Source organism: Galleria mellonella, unplaced genomic scaffold, assembly GCF_026898425.1.
Source record: "Galleria mellonella isolate WM207_F2 unplaced genomic scaffold, CSIRO_AGI_GalMel_v1 utg184, whole genome shotgun sequence".
Classification (NCBI taxonomy): domain Eukaryota; kingdom Metazoa; phylum Arthropoda; class Insecta; order Lepidoptera; family Pyralidae; genus Galleria; species Galleria mellonella.
In genome coordinates, this window is record NW_026442025.1 from 6055025 (window position 1) to 6070834 (window position 15810).

The 15810-nt window shown below is 32.4% G+C and overlaps 1 protein-coding gene across 1 annotated transcript in view; it reads left to right on the plus strand.

Moving 5' to 3' along the window:
- LOC113512021 (uncharacterized) overlaps positions 1-15810 on the plus strand; it is a 138579-nt gene that overhangs the window by 15287 nt on the left and 107482 nt on the right. The window contains exons 6-8 of the mRNA XM_052893789.1: positions 4278-4504; positions 4678-4782; positions 8130-10744. Coding sequence (XP_052749749.1) covers positions 4278-4504; positions 4678-4782; positions 8130-10744 — 2947 coding nt within the window. The remainder of the gene's footprint in view (positions 1-4277; positions 4505-4677; positions 4783-8129; positions 10745-15810) is intronic.

The window sequence follows — 15810 nt, forward strand, 5'->3', positions numbered from 1 at the left end:
GGGTGAGGCTTATGTTCAGCAATGGACAGTTAACGGCTGACATGATATGATAGTTCTTCTGAGGAGAGATCTTTGTCCAGCAGTAGGGCATTAATAAGTTGTTGTAATGTACGTACATATTCACAAGTATTTTGATGCTAAATTATCAAGCGATAAGAGCAGCCCACACCTGTGTAGATATTTACTCGTCGTTATTATTTTATGCTAATATAAAGGCGTGTACACACGCGCAGCAATCGCCTCGTATTCATATTCATTCGTTCGTTATAACGCATCGATAGGTTTCGCGCGTACGAATTTACGTTGCCATGGATTGGGATGTGCGAACGGGAAATTAATGTGGATGCGGTATTATTAAATCGATTCAGAACCTTTCGGTAGACGTTTCTAGACATTTTAAAATGTGTGGGGCGCTTACAATATAATCGTACTGATCGACTGCACCTCTAGCTAGAATATCCTGTGTTACTAGGAATCAGCTAAGGAACATCTAGAGGCACATCTCAGAATATCTAGACTCAAGACAATTTAGCAAAGTTCGTTTCCTAAAATATTTAGAATCCTATTATAAAACCAATAAGTATATTTGCATTTTAATTTGTATGTTGTTTTTTTCTCATTCATAATAGACAACGTTAATTTTGCCACATTTATAACACTTCTAATGCAAGTGATAATATTAATTATATTATTGATAAAATTAATTGTATAGGTCAGCAATAGCATTAAAAGTTGATCAATAATATATATATATATATATATATATATATATATATATATATATATATATATACAGGCTCAAACCCCTTACAAATCTTGGCGCTTAATAAGAACGTCAATACTGAATGAATAGCAAAATATAATCATTAGATAAATATATGCATTGGAACAATTTTATGTCACGAACCAAATTTTTAAAAGACAGAAATTCGGAAAATCAATTAACGGCATAGATATTTGGTGCTGATCGAAAGTACAATGTTTCTCAGTTACCACATCTGAACTAATATTTTATACTGCGATGTGACAAATTTTCCGCGTGCATTGTTGAAGGGTTAAATTGGCAACGCGTGGCGTGAGGTGCCTTGTGCTTGTTGACTTGCTGTTGTAATTCATGAGATGTAGCGATAATATAGGTATAAACTGTCCTTCACAGTAAAAGGTATTTTTAATACTTTAAATTTTAAATCTACTTTACAAAGCTACGTGGTTGTTTGTTGTCCTGCCGTAAACACGACGTGGTGGAATCCGCGTCAAAACGTAGGAAATGTACGTACGTATGTATGTAGTACATGTAATTGCGTCGCGTCAGGTTCTGATAGTATATTTAAAATATGTGCCAACAACGCGAAAGTTTAAAATTAACTAGTTGTATTGATTTAAGAATTTGTTCCACAAAAAACTGAGTTTACAAGTTTTTAGTTCGTAACGAAATTAATATCAAACTTACACTGTGAGGTAAACCCTATTAATTGTAATAAAAACTAAAACAAAAAATCCAAATCATACACACACAAAAAGTATGGTAGATAGAGTTCTTTTAAAAAATCTGTACAAATTTCGAAATTTATACTTTATCCCTTTAAAAAAATTCTATTCGTTATTGAGAAATCTGTCATTTTATTAAATTGATTTAACTATAACTGCGAAACAAGTAGTGTTTAGTTTCTACAAGATTGCCTAAAAATAAATAATTGCATTTATTAGGAAATAATCATAAAATTTTCAAAAATGAATGAGTATACTTTATTTGCATTATACAATATAGGAAATAAGCAAGACAATTAACAAACACAACGATACAATTGTATAAGTACAGTAAGTATAAAAATATTAGTTTTATATATATTAATTAGCTTTTTTGCCGTTACTTCGTATGCGCAGATTACAAAAGAAGTAATGAAATAGACTTCTAATTGTTGTATCAGAATAAAACATACTTACACCATTTTTAAAGTTAGACCTATACAAATACAATTATGAAAACCGTACAGACACACAAAACTTGTAAAAAATATTGTTTTGACTTCTATAGCTTCTAATTAAATACCTTATATATTTTTTTAAAAAACATCTTCTGTATTCAATATTTCCCATATTTTACATTAACCACTTACAATGTTATTATATTAGTATGATTATAAAAAAAAAGAAAAATTGAGATAACCACGCTATTCGCCAATGACTTGTCCCATAACGCGCACAGATGCCTTGTTACGTTGTCGTTATAATATTTAGCAAATTGAGGTATTTTAGAATACCAGATTTTATACATTTTCCTAAACGCATAACGAGATTGTGGCGATTTATTTTCTGATGGTATTAATGAGTATTTTGAAGCAACATTATTGTATTATTATTTTTATATATATTGTATGTAATCCCCTCTCTTTTTAATGGGTTAAAATGTTCAACCATGTAGGTCTTAGCCAAGCATGGTTGATTCTAAATTATTATTATTACATTATTATATTAGCTGTATTTTGCGGCATTTACTACATGAATCAGTGTGTTAACTATAATACGTGCTAAATTAAGATATAACACGTGTTTCAAATTTTATCCAAATTCGTTCAGTAATTTTTGTGTGAAAGTGTAACAAACATCCGTCCATCCTTACAAACTTTTGTATTTATTGTGTTAATTTATTATTGTTATATATCGTTTAATTATTAAAAAGGAAGACTTGACGTTTCTTAGTACTATGATCTTAGACCACAGCTAAACCATCATCAGAAGAATTTAGACTAAAACTGATCTATAATTTAGTATTTATTATTATTGAGAGTCGAGCTTTTTTAAACAGAAAAACCTGTGACATTGCGACTTTTCTATGATCTTTTGTGCTCATCCCTTTTTTTTAAAGTTCGCTGCTAATTCCTGTTAGTGATAGGAATTTTAAGCGCGTATTGTAAGTGATAATAAATTAGTAACAAACTTCGCTTTATAATGAGGATTGCTTTGATATTTGGATTGCTCTGATATTATTTTTAGTCCGTCTTTTGTAATCCCTACTAATATTATGAATGTGAAAGTGAGTTTGTTTATTTGTTACTTTATAACGCCTTACCGATTTAACAGATCACTACAACATTTTGGTATCTATGTAGTAAATGAATAACACCTGAGTCCTCAGGAATGGCAACGCATGGGGGGTATCATGGGTGAAATAGTATACTCTGTTATATCCATGGTACTGCTCATGTCTATAGGCGACGGTTACCACTTTCCATTAGGTAGGCCGTCAGCTTGTTTGCCATTCTAAGTTGTATAAAAAAAAAACAGATTTCGTAGTGGAATAATTAGGGTGAAGAAGGATATAGAATACTTTTTATTCCGGTCAGTACACATGTGCTGATCATGCGAACAAAGTCGCGGTTAAAAGCTAGTAATTCATAAATTCTTCTATTTTATATTTCATCTAACGATACGTTTTCGTATTAGGGTCGTTTTTTTCGTGTAATTTACAATGGCAAACAAGCTGATGGCCCACCTAATGGACTCCTCTCTACTCGTATCTGTTGTGCCTCCGTATACTGTAGTTTCATTACCATGTTCCATCCTTCAACCGAAATGTAGCCATGCAAGCATAGCTGTTTGATGGTAATAACAAAGAGAATTTTAATTTTTTTTTTCATTATATGGAACAAGGTTTATTTATTTTTTAATTCAAATTCAAATCATTTACTGTACGGATCTTGGTACATACATATATCTAATATATAAAATTCTCGTGTCGCGGTGTTTGTTACCAAACTCCTCCTAAACGGCTTTATCGATTTTTATGAAATTTTGTGTGCATATTGGGTAGGTCTGAGAATCGGCCAATATCTATTTTTCATACCCCTCAATGATAAGGGTGACCCACCCCAAAATACTTTTTTTTATTTTTTTGACAATTTTTTTTAATTTTTATTTTATTATAATTTAGCATTGAAAAATACATACAACTTTAAATTTTCATCCTTTTACGATCAACCCCTGTATTTTAATCGCGATTTTTATATTTCGCAATAAGTGGTAAAACAACGTTTACGGGGTCAGCTAGTTTATATATAAAATTTAGTATATTGTACACGAATGACTAGTAATAAGTATACATAAGTGAACATAAAACCTTTTTTTAATGACGGTTTAGGGGAAAGTCCAAACTATTGTGGAATAGGTAGATAGATAGATACTCTTTATTGTTTACTCCAAAAGATTACAATAGTAAACTTATTCTAGATATAAACAATTGGAACATTATTATTATAGAATATTCCCTTAATCAACAGGGAGGTAGTGGCGGCGTTAATAGCGGCTGGTGTGGACCCTAACATCCGGACCCACAACGGGACTCCCCTACACGAAGCGGCTTGCTTCGGCAAATCCTCAGTGGTCCGCATGCTCCTGTCTACGGGGGCGGATCTGGACGCTGTGGACTCCGAAGGAAGAACCGTGCTCGACCTCTTAGCTGACTACTCCGAAGAGGCGACCAGACGAGTGCGTAGGGTGATCAGAGGTAAATAACTATTCATACTGTTTACAATTAGAATTATTTGCAATTAAAATTATTCAGAATGGAAACGGTGACTGAAAAGTAATAATACTGATGATTCTTTCTTTAATAAACATTTTATGTTGTGCTTTTTTAATCGTTTATTTTTATAATTTAATAATTTACATTTATTAAAGAATTTTCTGCAGAGTTTGAAAACATGCAGAGGAACACATACGAAAGTGAAGAAGATCTCCCACCGTTTCCTGTGCCCGACTACAGTCCCACCGGCTACCAGCCCAGCAATATAGCGTAAGTACTGACTCTAAGTTGTCAATGACGTGATACTAAATAAGAAATCGATAGCATTAGTAGTTCTTAATATAAATGAAGTCATACTTCTAGTATATGGAAATTTGTTGAAAACCTTAAAAAAATGTTGATGATTAAACAGGGAAGCTTGTTACCAGTTTATTCCGTTGGAGACGCTATTGTGATATAACGTAAAGAAACTGCGTCTCTGCTTTGGTTTGTAGTAAAAGGAGGGAATTTATAGATTTTTAAAGTCACTTTGTTAGTACTTTTAATAAATATTTGGTGTTGTTTACGTTCTAACATGATGGCGTTAATAAACTTTATGTAAAGCTTACCTATTGGTGATGATTTCTTCTGACAATGTATATATATATGTATATATGTATATATATATGTATATATATATGTATATATATGTATATATATATGTATATATATATGTATATATATGTATATATATATATATATATATATATATACATATATATATATATATATATATGAAATGTGAAATTTCTTTTTAAAGTCGATTAAGAAAATTGAGTGAAGCCGATTTTATGTTCTTGTAAATAATTTCATAATATGACAATTACAATTTATCCCCCTCGCACACTCTATGAGCATTATATTTATATTAAAATATATATACTTATAAGTAGTGTTTTTTTTTTTTATAAATATAAGTATAAAAACTATAGAAGGAAACTGGTTTCTTGTCATATATTTAATTGTATGTGTACGTTAACAGTCATAATTTTTAAATATGCTATTTAATAAATGTAAATATGAACAGGAACTGATTCTCAAGACATTTACCTATTTATCTAGTGTTAGTGTGAAAGTGTATAATAACAATAATGTAGGTTCATGTAAGCCAGTTCCTTTTGAACAATTATCTTATAACATTGTTTCTATTCATGATGGAAATTCTCACTTTATTGCAATACTCTTACGAGACGCATCCCACAATCTGTAATTAATAACATAATAATGAGCTTTATTTATTTATTTTTTACTAATTTTGGCTTTTTAACACACTAATACCTAATAACGTTATTTTAAATATGCAAAACAAATATTTTTCGCCAAATTATAGAAACACAGTTCAGCATGAGTTGTGGTATCTAAACGACCGCGTCGGCAAGTGGGCGCATAAAGGAATCCCCTGTAATTACTGTAAAGATCCTCTTCAGGGGAGCTCTAAACATTCGCTTTTAATTGGAGAGCGACGTCTCAATTACGACATAGTACGTGTCTCAACCTTTGAACTCTGATTGCTATCTTGGAAACGCTCTTTTCCTGTTTTGGGGTTACAGTTTTTATGGCACGGTTCATTACGGTCATAAATATTTATGAACGATTGTTTTTTCATAATTCAGAAACAAAAAGTTGTATACACGTTTTAAGAATATTGTATATTAAAAATCATACTCAATATTACTGTCATGGATTCTCCAAAAAATATTTCGAATACAAAAGATTGGTAATAATACATTTACAAACAAATTCCAGTGTTAAATTTTATAAAGAATTCTGTAAAAAATAACAGATGCAAAACAAAACATTCAATGGCAGCCCTCATTAAAATCTTCCGTAGCTTTGATTCTGTACGAACGACCAAACGAGGTGTTTACGTGACACGAGAAAAAGATGCCCCTGTCGACATCTTTTGATGCCGAGCAAAATACTTTGCTTTTAATGTTTTCAATTTAAATAGTCTTACCATAGTTTATCTAATAACAGTTTTTAAAATTTCTGATTATTTTAAAAATTTGATTGATTTTATTTAATATAAATGAACATTAAAATTTTCCAGGTGTGATAAACCAGATCCTAACGTGTCCTTGCTTTCCGCTAAACAAGAAAACATCTTGACTAACTCTAACATTAGTAACAATATAATTAAATCGAGCATTTTTACACGCGTATTACCACCATCATTAACACTCGAAGAATTGCAAAAACGTAAAGTATCTGATGAAACTGATAGTGCATCGTCGGTACTCAAACCATTAAATATAGTGGAGGTAGATAGATCAGAAACTGAAGAATTCTTAAGTGAAGAATTCAATTGTATTTATGAAAATCATGACGTACAAAACAATAATTATAATAATAACGAAAATATCTATACCAATTCGTGGCATGATGACTATGAATTGTATCAGAATGTCTCTATGAACGTCGCACCAAAACCGGTACTTCCTCCGAAACCGAAAATGAGTGTTCCAAATATTATGTTACATCTTAATGAAGAATTATTAAGTAGGATGGTTAAACAAAAGAGCGATAGTTTAAAACACAGGGACGACGTAAAAGAGACTACTATTAACGATATAAAAAGAGGTATTGATGAAGTCGATGCAGATGCTACAGAAAATAAATTATTAAAAGAGCAGAATAAAAATTTGCCTGACGATGAAAAAGCGAAATTGTCTAAATTAGTTGATAACACCGATAAATCAGTCTATACACCCATGGACAGTAATAACAAATTTTGTCGAAGAAAACTAATATCCGATATTTACGGTTATACTTCTGCATCACGCGTTAGTTATATTATTAAACAAAATGACCGTTTATCTGATGTATATGTATGTATGGATAATCGGAAACATTGTCCAGAAAGACGATCTATTCCAAATCTTTTAAGGCCAACAATAAACAGTGTACACTTTAAAGGTGATGTGGGCTGTGTTCATGAAAATTTAGATTATTGGTACATTTACACTCTCGATCCAAAGGCCGTAAAATATGGCGTTCACCCATTTACAAAGAAAAAAGAGAAAGCAGAACCAACTACTTGTTTCTGTCATGAAATATATAGTGAAAGTGGGTCCAAAAATGTAATAAAAAAGAATTCTGCTCAATTTTTCAGTTGTGAGGATATTTATGTAGACGTGCATAAAGATAATTTGTATAGTTCATTGTCTGGTTCAGAACTACATATTACAGAAAAATCTTATCCGATAAATATTAAGTATAAAGATTCTCTATTAGAGTCACATGTTACTTTTAAACCATTTGAAACTAGTACTTCAACTTCTTTACAAAATAAAAACCCAGGAGTCGAAGAGATACCAAAAAAAATGCCATCAATGTTTTTGAAGAAAAAGTTTGATCAATTTAAACAACTTATGTTTGATTGGTCCGGTTAAAAAATGTTAATTTCTTTTATTTTAATTTAAAATTCTTTGATTTTAGTAGTAACTACATAGTAATATTTGGTGGTGGTATTAACTTATTATTTTTACTAACAAAAACTTATTTAAATAAGTATTGTCGTATATAATTTATTCCATTTTTGTTGCTTTTTATGTGTTTTGCAGGAAAGCCCCAGAGACCCAGAAAAATACTAACAAAAATAAAAGCTTATTACCTCCATCTTCGTCTTCTTTAACAAAAAATCATTCTCAAAGCTTTGTAAAAAAGCTAGCTTCGAAATGCATGGGCCTGAAAGCAAAATTCAATTCAGCTCCTAACATTTCTAACAGTCAAGCTTTAGAAGCGGAAGTCGATGCGAAGAATAAAGTTTCAGAACATAAAACTAATACACATACATTATTAATAGGGAACAGTAAATTCTTTAAAATACTATCGAAAAAAGAGGAATCAGGTGAAATTGTTTGCACTGATGAATTTGATACTATTTCATTAGATAGAATAAGCACCTTAAATCGAGATTCAGTTGTAAATAAAAGTAATCGAAGTTGTCCAGGTTTCAAAACGTCATTACCAAATATAAGCGAAAACAATGAACTCAGTGATTCTGAAAACTCTGATGGCGACTTTGTTGTCGTTGACAACGTTGTTAATAATAATATAAAAATATCAAAAATAAATGAAGCTTTTAATCCAAATCCTCATCATATATTTGAACCCAGAACTACTAGTATTAGAATGTCAGTGACATCTAATATTTCTGGGGAATCTGAAAACTTGGTAAATGAGTGTTATGAGTCTTATGAGTTTTCTAAATTAGCCTCAAAAAGTAATTCAAATAGCAACTCAATTCCAAAACCTTTACCTAGGCCAAATATTGAAACTAATAAACAAATTAATCAAAACAATGTTTATGAAAATGTTGTAGTTTTTCATACGAAAACACCACCTATTCCTGCAGCTAGAATTCACATACCCACAAAAACCACAAATGAATTGAAACAAAATGTGCTGTATGAAAATGTTTCTTTAATGCGTGATAAAAAACCTAGTCCTTTCAATTTTATATCTACGTCGTCTAAATTAGATGAGAATAGATCAAGAAGCACAAGCAGAGCGTCTACTATTTCCTCTGATTCTATGATAGATGAATCAAATTTAGAAGATATTTTACTGTCACAAAAATCAAAGTCATTTAGGCATAGTAAAAATTCTGAAATTTATTCATATACTAATAAATCTGTGGTCAGAACTAAATCTAACGCATCTGATTCTTCTGATGTGACAGAAGCAAGTGCGATAGAAAATGTTGACTGCAGTCAAGAATTAGAGCAAAATATATATACGTCTATGACAGGTACTCTGCCCAATAAAAAAACAGATCATTCCGATAAAAAGCATGTCCTTTTTAGGCATAAAACATTCACTAATATTGATTTAGATAAAAGTTCACATAAAGCAGATTTACCCAAATGGAATAACGAATTTTTAAAAGAAACCCTCGCTCATTATCATATCCGTGGTACAGGACACTGTATATACACAGCACCCACAGTTACAGAGTTTATCTATATTTTTAATAGAGAAACTCTTTATAAACCTGTACCTCCTTTCACTAAAGTAACAAATAATAATAGAGACAGCTACTTTGAAACAGCTATTTGTTTCTGTAAACCTAAGCTACCCAAATATCATAGTAGCGCTGAAGATTTGTTAGATGTATGTACTCGTGATGAAAAAGATAAAGTGAGCATTGATATGAATGCTTTAAATAATAAAGAGGAAATGAAATTAACGTCCTTTCGATGCTTTTGTGACTCTAAAACGTGCACATTTCATTCAGAGAAACGTGAATCCGGTAACCTAATAGTCAAGTTTTCAGTCATAAAAAAAAGTATTTCTACTCCAAACATAACACTCGATACAAAATTTTCAACATCAAGTACTAGTGGTTTACTAAAAAATAAATCTGTTTCATCAAATCTCGAAGAACCTTATGCTGTTGTCGATATAACTAACATTGTTTCAAGAAATAATACGGTGGAGGATAAAAATGATAACAATTCTGCTTATGTTTCTATGTCACAACACACAACTTTGTCATCATCTTCTTCTAACGGTCTTTACTCAGTAAAAGATATAGCAGAAGTAATCTCACTAAGTGATACTTCAACATCGACCCCCGCTAATCCTTGTGCTTCTGATTGTACTATACGTAAATCAGGTTCCTCGGAATACTCTGAGCAGTGGTCATTGCAGTCATGTGAATCCAATGTTACCATTCAATCTGATGCAAGTTTTGTTACATGTTTTGAGGATTCGTCTGAAGATTCAGATGATACCTTGCACACTGACGAAGAAGTCTCGGACGCAGAAACAGTTACATCTGAAGTTAATGGAACTATTACTAGAAAACCTTGGATACATAGCGATTCCTTTCGATTTGATAGTAAGAAACAATCTAGTTGTGGTATAGATACGATAACTGAAGAAACCAATGATTCAGGCTCTTCTAAATTCGAGAGTGGAATAAGTGTAAGGAGTTCTGAGACTTCTTCATCGGAGTGTGAGGAGGACGATATTCCGAGGGCCTCAGATGTGTCGCTTGGTACTGCTTCGCTTGAGCGGGATTCCGGGGTGGTCGGGGCTGTTCGCAGCGGGTCGGGGCGGCGGCGGTGGGACGAGACTGAGGGCACGAGCGAGGGAGATGCATTGAGCGTTTCCAGCGCTGCATCCAGCTGCGCACCTCTGCACATGACGCATCATCATGAATACAGTAAAGTTTCGGTAAGTTTACTACTTGTACTTATATGCCTATATTTGCGTTAAAATATGTATAACCTTTTCGATAACATTTTACCTCATTTACCTCATTTCAGTAGTCTAATACCATTCCAATTACAAATCCTGTTATTATTATAGATGTAATAGTTTTGAAAAATATTTGAATTCTGCACCTGCACGCGCTCCTAGAAGTTGTAAAGGCCATCCATGGCCTTTAAAACCAAAAAAACGTTTAGATGTTTGTATGTTTCTTTTTGCCGTGTGGTCCCGCCATACAATCGGCTCCCCTTTCCTTTCCCGCGGGTGTCGTAAGAAACGACTAAGGGAACTTTAATGGTCGAGGGATGGACCCTCTTGAATCGTCACCAAAGCTTGACAACTATTGGCAATCCAAATAAGGAGAGGCCTATGTTCAGCAGTGGACAGTTAATGTCTGAGATGGCATAGTATAGTATGATATTTTGCTTGTTCAGTCATTCTTAAACGACTGAATTGAATCGAATATTTGGTACACTGTTTTATATTCTTATCTTAATACGTAAGATACTTTATATACTGAATCACGCGGGCGAAGCCACAAGGCACATTTACTGTAAAATGAAAATAACCTTGCCTGCGTAATTGGTTTCCGTTGACGGGATAGCACTAGTGACGGATGATAAGTAGAGCTGAAGTAAGTTGAATTGGTTTCAAGAGGGCGTCTCTTGAAGCAACCTGGGAGGACAGGTATTGCTGCTAATCCCCAAAACTTTATGCTTCCCCAATATATATTATAACTTCGTTGCTCTTCTCTGATGTGTCTCTACTATTTATAACTGTTGTTCCTTTGTTACTGAATTAATGAATTTCAATTGGATGTGAGAAAATATTTGTAATTACAGTCAATTAGTTGACTCTAAGGATTAACGCTCCGTTGTGTTGCGTCACCAACAGTTCGGTGTCAACATAAATTACATTTTTCTTTTTATTTTCGTTTGGACTCATTCGTGTATTGAATAAGATGTATTTATTTTTAGACGAATCACCCACCCATAAGAAAGTATATAAGCAAGTATAAAACATAATAAATGATTTTTTTTACATTTCACTTAACATTAAGATGCGAAATATAAGAACGTCCTTTTAATATGTTATAATAAATGCAAAAATTGTAATAGTTATCCGTTACAAACAAATCAAAAATACTTAACCAATTTAAAAAAAATCTTTCATCTACAGAATGTTATATTACTAGTAGTTAACATAAGCTATTTATTATATTCGAAAATTCTAAGTATTCGTATCAATAATAGATAATCTATAAAGAAGAGCGCCTCTCTTCAAATCTCAAACAAATTTGGCGCAATTTTGCTACACGCCTCTCATATTTTATTTATCTATTTACAAATTTACTACCATTATATTTAATTAAATAAAACGCGTTAATTATCACTCTAATTACTAAAGGTTTGCATTCATATAATCATTACACACCTTCAGTTGTAAATTAAAGGACACGGATTTCATCACGTCTGCGAACCTACGACGTGTCACGCTATATCACGTGTGATCGCTTATTAATTTTGTCACGAATGTCACTTGGACCGTGCCACATTATAACAGTATTATTTAACTAGCTGTATTCCGCGTTTTCGTCCGCATGTATCAGTATTTAGGCTTTGTTCTAATCTAGGATATAGCCTTTTAGTTTACTAAAATACATTTATATTTGTTGCGTAAAAATGTAACATAGATTCTTATAAATTTTCCCCTTTATAATAGTCTGTTCTAATAAAATTTAATAACATTGTAAATAAATTGAGGTAACAAAGATAATTTTAAATTAGGTTTATTACCTCAGAAGTCCGTCATTTATAGACCGATTTGGAAAATTCTTTTTTATCTGAAAGAATGTACCTTCAAATTGGTCCCATAGAAATTTTATCAAAATAGGTTCTACTGAACCTGAAATATTTGATTGAAGTCTGGTGTATCATTGCTTAGCCTTTTCTCATTTATTTGGGGTCGGTGCAGAATGTCTTCTGCCACAAATCCTTGACAACTGCTATTTCCGGCTTGTTACAACAACATAGTAAGTTATATTAAGTTTAATTGAAACACATTATAGTAGAATATCATATTACATGTTAATAGTGGGATTATTTGATGAAGTATAAAGTGTACTCGTATCTACGACCTTAATCAAGCTGTTTATATGACGATCAAAGTGGCAAAGGAAACACTACAATAAAGAAAAAGTAAAAAAGCAGACCGTGAGAACTCGACAGTCGTGTCGCATCTCACATGGCTGTTTGTGGCAACACTTGAAAATTCATAACAATAGTAGAAAATTACGACTTTTTTGTAATGTTTTTTTTTTTTTATTTTGAATTATTATTAATAACTTTAGTATTGACTTTATACTACTAGTTTTATTAGTTCATAATTTTACATTTAAATATAAACCAGTAAGGTTTATAATTAAATATTATAAATGTGAAATTGAGGTTGCTTGCTACTTCTAGGCACCTTAACCATTTGGCATACATATAGTATTTAGGAAGAAAAAGGGCATATTATTTTATTTCAGTCAATCAATATACGCGAGTTAAACTAGTCTGTAATTTCGGCGAGTAATACAGGCTATATATTATTTTCGAATACTCTATCTTTTACTCGTGTAAAGCAGGGCCGGGTCGCTAGTATTAAAATAAAATTGTGGAATAGTACATATTCTTTCAATGATTATATAAGTACAATAATAAGATTAGTTCTTTTTGTTATTTATTAATTTAAAAAACGGATTGGAGATTTATTCAACAACCACCACCCTTATAAAACATCTCTTACTATTAACCAAGATTATCGTAGCAAATATAATGAAGATAATTAATGTTATGTTATTAAATAATAATTTTTAATTTATGATATCTATCAGCGTGCCATATGGGCGGAATGCGTGGTGCGAGGCGCGAAGAAAATTAGGCGGTCAGTCGCTCCGTCGCGTTGCGATCGACGCCGGCGTCTCGTGATCGAGTTATTACGAATTATTTCGATGATCGATTCCTAATCATACGAGTGTCGAGTGAAGTGAAAAGTGCGTGAGGTGTAAGTGAAAGTGTGATGTGAGTTAGGGGTAATGTGCTTGTGATTTGTGTAAGTTTGTTTTTATTATTATTGTTTGTTATTAATTATTTTATTATTAATTATATTATCCTAACAATGATAAACAGAATATTTTTTTCAAATAAGTACAATTTGCTTTACAAAAAGGTATTTTAATCGCAAATAACCTGTTAATGATTAAATGTGTCATAAATACATGCCTTACATTGAAAATATTTATGTACGGTAGACTTTTCCTTCGCAACAAGCAGGTTTTTGCTCCAAACACGGCAAATAAAACCTTCATAAATTTAATATGGGACCAACACGTGAGTTCTCAACCCTATTCATTCAAAAAAGAATTGTCAAAATGTATTAGAATTGCCGACGTGATCGCATACAAAAAAAAAATCAAACAAATTGAGCACTTCCTTTTGGAAGTCGCTTGAAAATAGCATATTAAATGGTTTTATCACAATTATTTCTGAGATAACGATTATATGATTGGTGACCTTCTTAGGGTAGTTGTAGTCACGCAGTTAAGAAATAGGGTTGGTTTCTCCGTCGAAGTTTTTCGTAATTGTTTCGGATCTGGGTGTTCTGGATTGTCCCTTCAGATATTTATTGTCTGGCTTCTTATAACAGGATATATTTATTTGTGAATTAGTCCATTCATGTGTTTTCTACCGAATTTAAAAAAGGACGAAGTATTTAAATCGAGTCTATTTTTTATGTTTATTGCCTCAAAACTCCGTCATTTAAATTTTTTTATCTGAAAGTATGTACTTTTCGATTGATTCTATAGAGATTTTATCAAAAACAATTCAGTAATTTTTAAATTAAAGTAACTAGATTTGCCACGATGACATTTCGTGCTTTTTTCTCTATTACGGCTCACACAGTAAAAAGCCCGAAACCGAATTGTTTCGCCTCAATTTCAATTGTGGCGAAACCAGTGCTTTTGATTGGAAAACGAAACAACTTATTTTGGTAAATATATGGCTATGTGACCAACCTGTGAGTATATCCTTTCAGAAAAAAAATCTTCCAAATCAGTTTATAACTGACGGAGTTATGAGGTAACTTTTCTTACTACCCTTTTTCCCATATCTGTTTGGGGTCAGCGTAATGTTTTCTTCTTGCATTCGTCTCTGTTTGCAGTCATCTCATTATTTACACCCTTTCTGCCCATGTCATCTTTCACACAGCCCATTCATCTCTTTTTGGATCTTCCTCTGCGCTTGTAACACATTCACGTTCGTACGCAATACCTTTCTTACCACATTCTCTTTTGAACGCTCTTCTGTTTTAAGTCGGTTGAAAACGGACTCTGTTTAGTCCCTTGAAACAACGTTCGTATTCGAATTATTAGTATGTATATTCATATTTCGTAGTAATTTATTACGTAAAACGTCAGTTTTCAGTAATGGTGATTCACAATTTCAGATTCGCAATTCCCGGAATATTTTATGTGTTCTTTTGTTAGATTTAAATTATTACCACGCATCTGTAAAAATGAAAAGGCACATTGGTTCGGAAATTTGGATAGAATATATGTTAAAAGATAGACAGTTTATTGCCACAAAATAAAAGAATGTTAATTTGGTACTACATGTATTGATAGAAAATATATGCACCTGATTGTACTAAATTTCCAATACATACTATCTGCCACGCCTGTCTCCTATTATTATTATTTTTTAAATTTCTAGAAAATTTACATCTCCCCTCTTAGGAGACGAGATGGCAAACTAACCCCCGGCAGAAGCACAGTCGGCCGGGGTTCAGGGCCCCAGGGAGAGAAACCGGCGTACAATGCGGGCAGAATCTAAGAGCACTGCTTTCTGCATCTTTCCCGGGAGTGAGCCGTCTGAGATGTTGTTCCAGATTGGTTGGGATAAGACCGTTTATCGACATAACGATTGAAATTATTTCGGTGGACGTCACCCCCCACATTTCGGTCACCTCGTGAGCAGAAACAATGA